This window comes from Lupinus angustifolius, chromosome LG08 (assembly GCF_001865875.1).
Source record: "Lupinus angustifolius cultivar Tanjil chromosome LG08, LupAngTanjil_v1.0, whole genome shotgun sequence".
NCBI lineage: Eukaryota > Viridiplantae > Streptophyta > Magnoliopsida > Fabales > Fabaceae > Lupinus > Lupinus angustifolius.
The window spans coordinates 18,975,241-18,990,338 of record NC_032016.1 but is presented as its reverse complement, the minus strand read 5'-3'; the positions used below and the strand labels follow the sequence as shown (position 1 = coordinate 18,990,338).

Below are 15,098 nucleotides of genomic sequence, written 5' to 3'. Positions count from 1 at the left end.
AGTGGTACTCTTGTTGTAATGATCAAACATTCATAATAAGGCATGTCAACTGACGAATCCCTCTTTGGATTGATTCATCAGTCACATGTACAAAACTTTAGAATTATGACATGTTTATCATCATAGGTGTATATGATCTTCGGCCAAATATTAACTTTCCTTTGAGCCAGCTAATACCCGTATGAATGACTATACACACTTACATCCAATATTCCACATGAGTTATATCCATGAAAGAGGTCACTTTGGCGACATTTCACTTCATTTGGCTCACTTGAAATAATAGACAACTTAGTGGACAACCAAATAATAACCAAAGTCAATGCACAAAGATACCAAAACCCCATAAATCTTACATTTTTGCTTGGGCGAGCGATTTCTCGCTTGAGCGAAAAATATTCCATGCTTCTGCTCAATTCTCGCTTGAGCGCAGGATTTCTCGCTTGAGCGCGAGATTTCTCGCTTGAGCAAAAAAAATACCATGCTTATGCCCAATTCTCGCTTGAGCGCGGGATTTCTCGCTTGAGCGTGATCACTGTGACAGCACATGAACAGTGCGATTTTTGCATCGTTTTTTTCTCCCAAAAATCACCCAAAATTCAAGAAAACAATAGAAAAACAATGTTCATTCATTTCAAATCCTTTTGTATTCATATGGAAAGACATTAATGACAATCTTAATCGATTCATGGCAAAAAATGAAAACATCAAATCCCTAAATCAATCCTAATTTGGGGAAGAACATGAAAACCTAATTTCACACATGAATCAAATTGGGGTGGCTCTGATACCACTTGTTGGAGAATTTCTCCATCCGAAATCCATAGATTAAATGCGAAAGTCCTTATGACCATGACTTTGTTCCCATAACCTAATGTTTATGCCCATACATAAACCCAAATGGAACAACATGGTCCAGACCGAAGAAACCCCAAATGAGTTTATGGTGAAGATGAAGAACATACCTTGTTAGCCATTTCCATAATCTCGAAGGTATGAGGGTGCGATGATCTTCCAGATGATAGAGCGCTGAATGGTTTTCCTTAGTTTCTCTCTAGAGGGGATGAGAGAAAATGCCTTAGCTTAAGAGTGTGTGTTATGGTGAGGTGTTGTTTTTTATGAGGAGAGTTCCTTATATCTTGATGTGGATAACTATGATAGTGTTTTATCCCCATGAATAACACTATCCTAATCCACATTTATTCTCCTTAACCCTACACCTTAGAACTTGTTGCTCTTCAAATGAGGACCATAACCCATAAAAGTAACCCCGTAGTGGTTACTACTTTAGTTGCAATAATTCTGATTCAGTCCCTTCATCAAATCAGAAATTGTCTGAAGGTATCTACACTTATATTATTTCATGACTCATATGCCCTTAGCCATCAAATTAATTACTGAAGACCATTTTATATTTTGGCTAATTACATAATGGCCATAACACAGTTACAGAATTATATTTGTGACCCATAAATTGTCAGAAATTCTAATACCCCGGTCAGAAAATCCCATTTAGCTCGGTATAGGCACAATGTGTCTCGGTCAGAGATCCCTATCTTGGCTCGGTTATAGGCATGTCCTGTCTTGGAAAGAAATGCTTTGGCTGATCCTGGACAGTGTGTGGTGATCATGGCTTGTGTTTTGGTTTGATTCTTAGAAAAATAGCATCCATCAAAGAAGAAGAAGGAGAAAAGAACTTGATTGAAGAACAAGAAGAAAAAAAAATACTTCTATCTTTTATTAATCTTGAAACGGTTGGATTACAAATCATGATTACAAAGCAAAAACTCCAAAACTATTTATAGCAAAAACCTAACTGACTTAACTAACAAATCCTAACTGATTTACTAAAAATAGAAAGATTGCAATTATAACAACTATTACAACACCAAAACCCGATAAGCCTTATGCTTCACTACTTTGATTTCATCTACGATCATAAGGGCAATTCATGTCCATATCACCACCTAGATCAATTCTGTCCATGAGAGTGGACTTGCAGAGGACAGTTGGATTATGAACGAAGATGTTGTTGGGTTTTCCTTTTACATAATTAGTTGAACAAGAGTTCTACTCATGCCTTGATGTAACTCCATTGCTTTGTTGTTTGTTGAAGATTCTACATTCATGGATTGAGCCTGCATCATTATCTTGCTTTGCTGCAACAATGAGATTGGGAATTTTGTTTCCATCTTACCCTGCAATATATAGAAGCAATTAGGCTATGAGTATGAAGTAAATTTAACATGAATCATCGTCTATATTTAATATAAAGATTTATACACATTTATTACATCATCCATTATATAAATAAAAATAAAATAGGTATGTAAAAACATCATATAAATAAGAAGTGAATTGAGGAACATAGATATTCTCTAACTAAGCTATCATGTTTTATCTGGTTGGTTGGTTGACACTTTATCTAACATAAAAAAACTTGTTATGAACTTTTTTCTGCAAAGTGAGCAAACATATGTTTATTTTTATGTTTATGTCGTAATATTTATTTGCAAAGTTTAAATAAAATTTATTTTGGCATAACCTTTTCATTTTTTTCATTATTTGTATTGGATGTCCTTTTTTTTATAATTATATACTCTCAAAAAACACATAATGCAGCCCACTGCCACATATAGCTGCCATTCTTCCCATTTTTTTATAATATATACTAAGTGAGAATCTTAATGGTTTTTTCAGTTAGTTTCTCTCAACCCCTCCTTTTGTGTAAGCCAAGTACACAATCTCGTAATGTTCATGGCACTTTAGAGTTCAAGTGCTGTTCACAGACACTGAGTAAAGCAATTCAAACAAAGAAAAGATGCTTGAGATGCAACACCCTTTACTCTGATCAAGATAATTCTCCTGTTTCTTGCTCTTTCCATGGCCATGTCAATGGTATTTTATGCATACTTATCTAATTATGCATTTTCACTTTTTTTTCTTAGCCACACACTAGAGGATAATGTTTTAATGATAAATAAAAGGGTCGTGATTTGTTTGAATGTGTCATCATCTACCAATTTCATGTGGCTTATATATCACTTCATTTTGGAATAAACAAATTTATTGAACATCCAAGCAAAAATGTGTTTGTCACTAAATTTATTTCTGCATTAGTAGTTCTAGGTTTGAAGTTACTAGGATTTGTTACACCAAAGCATGTATTGCATCAATCACAATAATGAATGTTTAATTTTTTTTAAAATGACATGACATATTTTCATTGGCACGGGATAGATTTTGGGACATTAAATCCTTGTTTGAATTTAAGACATGTAATACAGCTTTCAGAACTATGTTATCCTTTATTATTTAGTGAGCACATGTGATGTAATCTACCTAAAATGCTTGTAATGTATGTAGGAGATAAGGGTCTATTTTCATTAGCTCCACCACACCAAGGAATAGATGGTGATTGGAGTGAAAAATCTGGAGTAATTGTGTACAAATGGAATGAGAAAAATAACAGACCAAACACTAGTCGTGCCAATTGGAAGAAAAGATGGAGTTGCTGTGCTGAGTATGATGAAAATGCCCCTCCTTGTAGACGAGGTTGCCATGTTTCTTATGATGATGGTTTCACTTTGTATTAGCTAATGTTTATGTTCTAAGTAGTACATTTTTTGTTGTTGGTTTGATACTTTTGTCTATGTTATTTTGCCTATGGTCAATCAATTAGATGTGCAAGCTAAAATGCAAAGTTGTGGGACTGATTTTGGGTCTGGCGTAACAAAAACCACTAATGAGTTTTAACTTCATAAGTAATGAAATTTCCTTTGATTTCATATTCTGTAGGTTAATGTTTCATCTCAAAATCAATTAGAATGAGTTATGCGATATGAGACTTATTTCCTAACATCGTATTCAATCCACTAAATTGCAATGTTTAATGTGAGATTAGAAAATTTTCTAGCTTAATTTTGTGGTCATTTCAATTGTCATGCACAACTGCTAGGAAAATTACATTATGTCTCTCAAGCAATGAAATACACATTTAAGATTATCTGGTTAATTATCCATAATTGTATCAAGTATGCCACTTTAATTAATTAACCTTTGAATATGGCCAAACAAACGGTTTTAGCTGCTACTAAGGAAGCATCTAACAATGCATATTGTGCTAGAGATTGAACTTCGGGTGATAACTTATGGATGATCACATGTTATCATTCATATCTTATTTGGTGTCTCAAGCTAATGAGAAAGTTTCATTCATTTAAAAATAAAAATTAATATTTTAATATTATTTTATTAAGTTTGATTGTTCAGAACATGGGGATGGGAAAATTGTGTGAGTAGTGAAATAGAGGGCAGGATCATGGAACTGAAGCTCTCGGACCAATTAACCAAAACAATATTTCTTGCTTCAGCAATTCAGTTTAGTTGTTCGGCATAATAGTAAGGTTGTTATTTGGGGTACAAGGTTATATGTTCAAATTCTAAAAATAATCACTTCATTTATGGCGGTAAGATTGCATATATCTACCTCCCAGACTATGCTAAGTGGGAGTTGGACCACCTTTTTTTAGCAATTCAGTTCTGCCAAACTAGAAATTAATGAGTCAGGTAATTCTTGTTTACAAATCACAAAGTGAATATTCAATGAACACAAAACTCTCACTGCTCTATTAGTATTATAAAGGAGGAGTTTAGATCTGCAAAAATCATCTGAACACATATTGCTATTATAAGATTTAGACTTGCACTTTGCAAAAGCTAGTTTCTATTGTCAACTTCAAAAACTCAATGTGAGATTCTTGGAAGTTTCAAATTGAGGCCAGAAATGCAATCAATATTGACATGAGGGAAACTTTAAATACAGATTATTTGAAGGTCAGTCATTTGTCTCCCTTAAAAGTATTCTTTTCCTTCAAAACATTTTCACTTGATATGAAATATTTTTAAACATTTAAGCATTAAAACCTCCTAAAAATATATATATTTTAATATGCATCAAAATCAAGAACTTTTAGAAAAGAACAAAAAAGTGAAACAGATATTTTGATAAAGCTGAAATTGTGCATGTGCCTACATGCCTGTTCTCACAGCGGCTCCGCTAATTTCTCCTGTCTTTATTATTGTTTTGCCCTGTTTTGTGGCCCCAAATATGTGACCCATTTTTCGCTGCACTAATGAACAAATCATATATGTGACCCATTTCTCAATATATCTCAACCAGTAATGAATGGAAAAGTAAAGAATAAGATGTTCAAATTCCACACTGTCATAATAAAAATTTATACGATTATTTACTTTTTATTTATATTATTCTATTTTAAAAATAATGATGATTTATTCTATTTTAAAAATAATGATGATTAAACATAAATAATAAATGATTTAAGGAATGATCAAATTTGTAAGTTTGAATGGCACAGTACAAACAACGATCATTCAATTAGAAGTACATTTAATTATAGGCATTGAAACATAAATTATGTTTATTAGACACGCTTTTACCAAAAGTCAGTTTATTGTTTACCAAATAGAAAATGTGGACAATGCATTCAGACCGTGGAAAGGCACATTACAGGCGCAAATTGAGGAAGTCTTAAATTCGTTTTCTTTTCTTTTACGTATCCTGCTTTCTCTTTGAAGGAAAAAAACAGCCTTTTTATCTTCAATTGTTTTTCTTTTCTTTTACGTATCATGCTTTCTCTTTGAAGGAAGAAACAGTTTTTTCTTTCTTTTGTCTTTCACAGTATAACATAATTCTCAGTGATAGTAGTACTGGTTGGAGAAAAGATAGGTCCCAGATATAAAGGTATCAACAAATGTGAAAGAATCTCATCAAACTTTTTAATTAAAAAAATGTAGAAAAGATAAACACCAGTAAAATAATTGAATGGAAGAGTGGGATAGAGAACAGGGATGAAAGAATGAATTGAGATTGAAAGGATAAAAAGGAAATGTAATGGTCATTTACATGGATGGGCACATGTTGATTCGTTGAGTTATGAATAGTGACATCATTTATGACATGATTTATGAATTAAAAATATCTATTAGAAAGTATTGGAACTTATGATTAATCTAGATTGCATGTTATGATCTAGACGATTGAAAATTATTAAATGTACCCACAGAAATTGTTCTCATAGAAACTTGATAGTATACATGCTTTAGCTGGGATTTGTATTTTCTAATACACTTTCTCAATTCTTATGTTATTTTTATCAAACTCTTTTTATGCAATTGTGAATGATTACATAATTGTATTATATAAACTGACAACATAGGCACTCAGATACCTTTCTTAATTCTGAAGACTTCCATGGTCAATTTTTGCCAACTACTAACATGTGGAGCACTTGCTAAATATTTAAAATGAAAATTCATAAAAAAACAAAATATTTAATAAATTACTGGAACTATTCACGGGAATATTTGCACAATAATTAAAAATGATATTTAACTTTCAACAAAATCATATACTGCATCATAATATCAACCAATATATATAAAATATAACAATATATATACTCAGTAAAACTTAGACATAACAAGGATAAAAATCCCTCTTATTTTTACATCAATATCACAAACTTCCTCTGTATAAATAATGCATCAACAAAATTAAATCCATAAGAAAATGATAAGAATCTTGAATATAGATAGATCTATCTAGTGCTTCAACACGGCAATCATTGACAACACAAGGGAAACACCAATCATAGCCACCGAGCTTGAAACGGATCCCGCTGCTCCGGCATCAGGAGACGGCGCCGGTGCGGAAGCCGGTGAGAGATCTGCAGCGGAAGCGGCAAGGGATAGCAGAGCGGCGACGAGGACGATGGCAAGAGCCTTGAATGTGGTCACTGGTGCCATAGCTTCTTCAAACGGTAGAGAGAGAGAGAGAGAAAATAGAAGGTAGAGAGAGAAAGAGAATGTGTGTGAATAAGGAGAGAAGAAAAAAAATGATACAAAGCTGATATTATAAGAAGAAAGGAGGGTAGAGGTATTTATAGGAAGATGGTGGGAGTTTTCTTATATTGAAAAAACAGGGAAATGAAATGAGAAAAACCGTGTTATGTTATTTAATATTTTTTTTTCTCTTTCAGGACATGTGGTCAGTTTTATATACAGTACAAAATAAAATTATTGCTGTGGGATTTTGATTCTTTTCTTTTTTAAATACCCATTATTTGAAGGCTAATCATTTGCCTCCCTGATTGATAAAAACCCATATCTTACCATGTAAGCAAACTTTTACTCAATAGTCCATTTTTTTTGTATCCCAAACGTATCCTTGCACTTGATGTAATTTTGTCCGATCGGAAATATTTATAGATATGTAAGGTTAATTCTTCTAGCAAATATTTTTCATCTATAAGACTCGAACTTAAGACTTTACTTAAATTGAATCAAACATGTAAGACTTGAAACAACACTCATTATTTCATATATTCCAGATACAATGTTTGATTCTTGTACACTTCTTACATAAATCAAATACAAATTCAGAAAGTGGTTACTTCTTTATTAATAAAAAGTTAAGGAATAATCTTAATTATACAAAAGAATGTTAAAATTGTTTGTCATACATATTAACATGAGATCAAGTACATAACCATATACTTAATTTTTGGCCTTTATCCTTTATATAAACAAATGTCACAATGATAAAAGGTTAAATACAAATAATAATATTGTGACCTGCTTTTTAATGATTTTTTTATGTTTTGCTCATGGACACATGTTTAGAATTGAAAGATTATTATGAAAAATTATATATTTAGTACTATTTTGAAAGATGATATTTAACCTTTCTATTAAAAATATGTTTTGTTTGTTTTTAAATCGTAAATATGAATTGGCAATAAGAACTTGGTGCTTTGTTGGAAATCAAGGTTGAATCTTGAATGGTGCATAAGGGAGAAATATGTGATAGCAACATTGCTTTTATTGATTAATCACAATTTAATAAAAAATATTATTGACTAATAAGAATTATTTAGCCACGATAAGGTGGTGTACCTCTACTTTTTGTGCCGTCCTTATTTATTTAAATGGTATGGTTTAAAAGTTTAATATGTATACATTATTATCATAGAGATTTATATATAATTACTACATTATTAACTTAAATTATTTTTGAAAAGTCTATAATAGTTAAATATGAATATTGGATGATATATTGTTGGTATATAAAACTCATGCAAGGTTAATACATACATTTTTATTTTAATAAAATTTAAAAAAGTTAGATAGATGATTTGATAAAGTCGATATTTTACAAGTGCCTTCCGACCCTGTTTTCATTGCGGCTTTGCTTGTTTATATCTTCTTTATTGTCGTTGCTTTGAACCGTTGCAGCAGAAAATCTGTGTGACCCATCAACTATGAGTCTATTACCAACCAAATAATTGTGCTGCACTGTTCAACAAAACACATGTTGTTCTGTTTTTCTTTGATTTTATTAGCTGTGAAATCATTTGAACTTTTGCATTATTGCCATAGAAGTTGTTACCAAATAGAAAAGAAACACAATACCAATACGCTGTCGACAGATAGGTCCAACCAAAGTTAAAGTCTTTAAATATCTCTCAATTAATAATATATTGGACAAAGGGAACATTAACGAATAATTTTCAAATGTACAGCATTTTACGCTATAAACTATACTTCAATTAAGAATCATAGTATAATCTTCAAGGAAATTTTTTATCATAGAAAATGAAGGAGTTTTACTTTACTTTTGCACTCCACCTTTAATGTTGTTGTTCATCTTATTCAATTACTATATTCCTGATTTTTAAAATTAGATCTTGCTGTTGCCATCCCATCATTCAAAAAGCATGAACACATAGGTGACTTTATTAGACATATGAAAAGAATAGAGCAATTTGAATAACCTATTTCATCTTTACTTGTGGAAATTATCATTATGCTTATGCATCATATGGAGCAACTGAATGAGTGATAACTTAATTATGCAAGAAAATGATATTGTTTTAAACCAAAAGTTACTAATATAATATTTAATGTTTTTATCATATGTAACCATCAAACTATAATCTCACTAAAGCTATGTTTGGTTCGGGTGAAAGGGGAGGAAAGAAAGTAAGAGGAATGAAAGAGAAAGGAAAGAAAAAAAATTGGTGGAGCCCATGTATTATATTTTCTCTCCATTATTGAGAGGAAAATATGTAGAAAAATTGTACGAGAGTCGATTGTCCCAAAGTATGTCTTAAATCATGTTCCAAACCAATGACGATGAAATAAAAACAGAAAAAAATAAGAAATATTTAATTTTTTAATTCACACCGCATGTTTTCATTGGTTTAAGAAATGATTTGTGACATACTTTGAGATATCATCTCTTTGATGGTACAAAGAAAATATTATTATCAATAATAATTATATTATTTTCTGTTCACTTTATTTCCATTTTCTATCATACCAAATAACTAAAGAATCGTCCTATTTTCTACCCATTTTCTTCTCTCAAGTTTTCCTTCCTCAACTTTTCTTTCCTTGATTTTTCTTCTCTAAACCAAACACAGTGTAAGTGAAGCTAGATTCATGGATTAAACAATATCATAGTGTTTTGTCATAAATCTTGTTCATTGACAAATCATTAATATTTAAATCTTTTTTAATTGTTTCATAGTCTATTTCTTTCTCTAGAAATTGGAATAACATATATTTAATTTATTCTCCTTACTTGAACTTCTATCAATCTTGTACACAAATATCAAAACCACCTAAAGTGTGAATTATATAAAAATTCGATAAAGTTTTACGTTAAATATCAGTTACTCAATACAACTTTCACATTTTATGTCAACTAAGAATCAAACTATGTATAACATACCTAACAAAAATGTCTCAAAATCTTGCACTAATACAAATTTGAATTGTTGTTTAATGTCACTTTCTCATGTATTGCTAGTTTGATACAACTGACCACCTAACACCCAACATCATAAGCATGTCACATGTTAACTTGTGATGATATTTACACCCTTCCACTTTCGATCTTGTACTTTTAACTAATTAATAAATCTACCAACAAAATTGTAATTCTACCACTGTCCAACTTTTGAAGCCATCCATCACCCTAGGTAAGCTATGCTTACTTAAAAGGGTAGCTCAATATAACAATACTTCCTGTACCAAATAAAATCTTTATTCTTATTTTAGTCTCATACATTATTTTATAATTTATTACAATTCTCTATGAAATAAGAAAAAAATATTTTTTTTTCATACAATGCCAAAGGTAAGAGAACACATGTTTCAAATGATGTCCTATTCCTTGTTCCTGACTAATAGGATATTGCCACATGAATAAAAAAAGAAGTTAGAAACAAAAGGTAACATTCTAATTGGTCTGTGACAAGAAATGATATATCATTGGGAACATGTGATATTTGTCCATTGATAGACGCTATATAGGTCTCTTGTATAATACCTCCATGCCTTTCCTTCTTTGATTATTTTTGTTTCACAAGACACATCATTTGTTTGTGAGTTGAATTATAGAAGAGAATAAAGAGAGAGAAAAAGACTTGAAAGTTATGAAATATATTTACAAGATGATATACAAGTTTTCCATTTTTTTTCTTATCATTCAAAATTCAACTTGCATACAAACTTTAAGATTATGTTTGTTTGGGGTAAAAAGTAAAGGAATGAAAAGAAATGGAAATGAAAGGAATCTTTTCCATAGTTTGATTGCATCTAATAGTGGGAATGAAAAAAAAGTTGGTTTGACACATCCATTTACGTTTTCTCTCTAATATTGTAAAGAAAACTGAACTAGAAAAAGATTAGAGATGAATTCTTTGGTTGGGTTAACTCTTGTATATTTAAAAAATCCTATTTTGTGTTAGTCACACATTTGCACTTATAAATATTGTTACTTTCCTACAATTCCAAAATAAAAATAAACAAAAACATACATGTTAATTTTATTATTGATAATAATTATATTTTTTCTTTACATTTTATTTTCATTTCGTATAATATCAAACAAATTAAAAATCATCATATTTTCTTTTCATTTTTTTCATTTCAATTTTTCTTTTGTAAATCAAATAAACTTAATTTTCAATTTGGGTTTAATTTTAAGTTGGCCATCCAACTTGCAAATTTAATGGTTAAAAACAAATTTATATCATTTGTGAATATGAGGATGTCATTATAATTCTTTTACTCGGAAGAAAACATGTTAGATAGTTTATTAGAGACCAAATATCGAACTTATAGTAAGTTAAGTTAGAACTTCTTAATGAATATGTTAAAGTTATGGTTCTCAAAAACATAGTTAACATAAATAGACCAAACTCAAACTTCTTAATAAATTTGTTTGTTTAACATTTAAAATTGTATTTATATTTATATTATTTATTTTATAAAATATATACATAAAATAAATTAAACATATGTAAATCTTTTAGACAATTAAGGCATCAAGATATTAGATTTTCTAATTTAAAACATATCTACTTGTCTATTTAAAGACATGCTGGCATGTTTAATGTCTTATATTATAATAAATATTTAAAATAGATTAACATATCAATTTTTTGAATATACATAACCTTAGAGAAAATCGTAAATAATCAAATATGTTAGACTGCAACGTCACAGCCTGCGTATTCCAACCTTTAACTATGATAGTTATATGTGTTATTCGTAAATCAACCTTTACTAATCAAAATATTTTAACACATGTCAATATCATATATGTAGAACATAATCATATAAATGAGTAGACCTAATCATAAATGTGTATGTTCCTTCCACCTCTTCTTTTATTTGCGCCTTTTTATCTTTCATTTCTACGTGTATTTCAAAAAAATAGCTTTTTATATTTTAAAGAATAACTAATACATTTATTAATATTTTTCTTCAATTATTATGAATTTTTTATTTAAAAGTTACTTGAAGATTTAACATTGCTCTTATTCTTTATGGAAATGTCAGCTGCCATTTTTTTAATTTTTTTTTAATACTTTGCCTTGAAAATCAACAATTTAATATAATAAAAAACGTTAGGCTTTATTTTTCAATAACAATTTACCAAAGATTCACATGCAGTTGATTTAATAGTATAATGTTTTGGGATTTAATATAACTCCCAAAACATTACACTATTAAATCAACTGCATGTAGGGTTGATAATGAACCAAATCAACTCGGTATTCTATCAAAACTCGATTTGTTATTTAGTTCGATAAACTTGGTTCATGAACCAAATGAGTTGAACTTGAGTTAGAAATTGAGATCTTTAAATTATTATGACCCATATATTATTTTTTTATATTTATTATTATTATATATATTAACAAGATTATATTTATATATATATAACTTTTTTGAAGTATTTTTTTCAAAATTTAATTAATTATTTGAGTTGTTCAAATGAAACATTCGAACTGAACCGAACAGATCGCGAACTTTAACCGAGCCGAACTCGAGCTGAAATAATAACTCGTATCAAATTCGAGTCGAGTTTCGAGCCGAGCCAATCCTTATCGAACTGAACCGAGTGGAACTCTGATTCGACTCGGTTCGGCTCGTTTCCAACCCTAGTTATAAGGTGGTTTGATAGTGAAGATGACAGACTTAAGGAATAAAATGTTAAAGGTTGTGGGTTGAGTCCCACCATGAATAAAAAATGGAGTTATAAGGTGGTTTAATGGTAGGATGGAGGAGGTTGAGAGTGAAATCTCACCCACAACAAAATACCAACATACTAACAATTGCCGATAAAAAATAGAGTAATGTTTCACTTGATTCTAGAAAGATCGAAAATTCAACTATTCAATTCTTACGAACAACACTTATATGAGTAGTAATCATATAAATCAAAAGTGATGAGTGAAAGAAAATTCTTCATAATGCAAAAAAATATTTACCAAAGTTTTTTGCCCTAAAATATTCTCACCCTTACTTTCCTTCACATTTCATGAGAACAGAAAAACTTAGAAAACACAGCAATTGAACAGCACATAATTATAGACAAAGCCACCAGCGCGTGATTCCTTCGCTACTTTTCATTACATCCTTCAAACTAAAAAAACAGAGGAAATGTAGAGCACACAATTATAGACAAAGTCACCGACACACTTCACGCGCCCAGAAACTAATAACACGTCTTCCTGCCACCTGTCCACGTTTTCCCTGGGTCCCACCCTCCCCTCATTTCCTATAAATACCCTCTTCCCTTCTTCTCTTCTCTCATATCACACTCTTTCATCTTCAACCTTCTCTTCTTAACAACACATCTCAAACAATCTCTCTCCAATTTCATTCTCTCTTCTCTCTCCAATTTGAAGCAATGGCACCAGTTACTACATTCAAAGCTCTTTCTATTTTCGTCCTCGTCGCTCTGTTCTCTATTGCCGCCTCCGCTCAAGGTCTCTCTCCGGCATCCTCACCGGCGCCGTCACCTGATGCCGGAGCAGCGGTTTCCGTTTCCACCTCCGTCGCAATGATTGGTGCTTCCCTTCTATTCTCAATGCTAGCAGTGTTGAAGTTCTAATCTCTCTATCAATATACTATTCATTTTTCTTGTATACAAATTTTATTGATGGATTATTTCACCGAGTGATGGTATATTTATATACTAGAGGGAGTTTCTCATATTGATCAATTTGTTTTAGAGTAAGGGAGAAATAAGAGGAATTTTGTTCCTTGTTATGTCTACATTCATTTTACTATTATCCTTATGTATATGGTTATATTTTATATATACATCACCTTGGTTGATATTTATTATGAAAAATGTGCGTATTTTATTTAATTTTATACGCTGTGAATATATCATCTATCTCGTATTAAAAAAACAAATGTGGAAGAATAAGTTGATATAACTCAAATTTGTTTGTCCAATAGTAACTAGTATTTTGTTTATGACATTTTTATTAAGATTCAACCTTGAATATTAAATATGAAGTCCAAATGGAGATTACCTATTTAAAATTTCAGTTATCTAGTGTGATCTTTCATTCTTAATAGGCTCACCATATTATTTGGCTTGACATTATTGGGGAACATCCACTTAGAATAGCTATCTTCATCCATATAAATGGAAGTGTCTTCAATGATGTCTCATTTTATTTCTCGAGAGTTAATCATATATTACTAGATAAATAAATAAATTAAAAATAATTAAGATTGTGAACATTGAGTGAAGACGTGAAAGTTATGGTATGAGATGATTTACAAATGACATTAATTGATTTTCATGAAGAAAAAAAACGTAGGATGTGAAAAGTATGGGTCATATTTTGTGTTACAATTTTTTAAATGATATTTAATAACAATATTTCAAATGAGATTTAATGTAATTTTTAATTAAGATTGGGTCATAATTTCAAATGAGACCTCACCTTTCATTTGTTAACATGCCCTTGTATTCTCCATATTTTTATAATTGAAGTAAAAATAGATGATCAACATACAATTAAAAATTAAAAGTAATATTTTTTATAACTTGAAAATGTGATTGACTTGAAACATATAAACATAATTTTTTTTTTTGGCATATGTTGATCCTGGTTTGCTATGTATGACCATCATATTTGATTTGAAAGCACTTGGATTGGAATCATTCTAGTTTCATATTTCCAATTAGGTTGGTTAAATATGACTTTCCTTTCTCGCCGTACATCACACTCAAATCTGTCAATTCAGTTACGTACAAGTTCGTTCACTAGATTATTAATTCATCTTTATTTTCCACGTTCCAATCTAAGTCTCTAAACGTTCCTTCTACTTCTGCTACAACATTTACATGACTTCCTTTCTTGTCATGGTTTAAGACAACATCTTTATCTGTATTTTAGCGTCAAAGCATCATAATATAGTCTTATACTCTTACACTATGTTTATGTTTGGCTGACAGCTGAAAATGGAAGGAAAGAAAAAAAGTAGGAAAAAAGTGAAAGGGATGAAAATAAGTAGAAAGTGAGATAAACAATTAGTTGTTTAATTTAAAAGAAAGTTATACATTTTTTTCTTAATTAATTGCTATTTTTTTATTAGATTGAGACACAAAATAATAGAAATTACATTAACATTCCAAATAAGAAATTCACATTTATAACATTTATGTTTATACTACTTTGTTTTTAGTTGTA

The 15,098-nt window shown here is 30.3% G+C and overlaps 2 protein-coding genes across 3 annotated transcripts in view; one reads left to right on the top strand and one right to left on the bottom strand.

Moving 5' to 3' along the window:
* LOC109355000 (multiple RNA-binding domain-containing protein 1) overlaps positions 1-11,181 on the bottom strand; it is a 29,399-nt gene extending 18,218 nt beyond the window's left edge. Inside the window, exon 1 of the mRNA XM_019597878.1 lies at positions 11,177-11,181. Coding sequence (XP_019453423.1) covers positions 11,177-11,178 — 2 coding nt within the window. The 5' untranslated portion in view covers positions 11,179-11,181. The remainder of the gene's footprint in view (positions 1-11,176) is intronic.
* LOC109355001 lies at positions 2,606-4,037 on the top strand. Of its 2 annotated transcripts, none has more exons than XM_019597880.1 (3): positions 2,606-2,898; positions 3,367-3,604; positions 3,958-4,037. In XM_019597880.1, the coding sequence occupies exons 1-2, from the start codon at positions 2,688-2,690 to the stop codon at positions 3,594-3,596; spliced, it is 441 nt and encodes a 146-aa protein (XP_019453425.1). In that variant the 5' UTR covers positions 2,606-2,687; the 3' UTR covers positions 3,597-3,604; positions 3,958-4,037. The 2 variants fall into 2 exon arrangements, with proteins under 2 accessions (XP_019453425.1, XP_019453424.1); XM_019597879.1 differs by having other exon boundaries at positions 2,607-2,898; positions 3,367-3,628; positions 3,900-4,037.

Excerpts from the sequence above, each read along its gene's own strand:
- LOC109355001 (XM_019597880.1), top strand. The coding sequence starts at position 2,688 with ATGGTTTTTTCAGTTAGTTTCTCTCAACCCCTCCTTTTGTGTAAGCCA. Across the intron at positions 2,899-3,366 it reads TTTCCATGGCCATGTCAATG|GAGATAAGGGTCTATTTTCA; the intron begins GTATTTTATGCA and ends TAATGTATGTAG.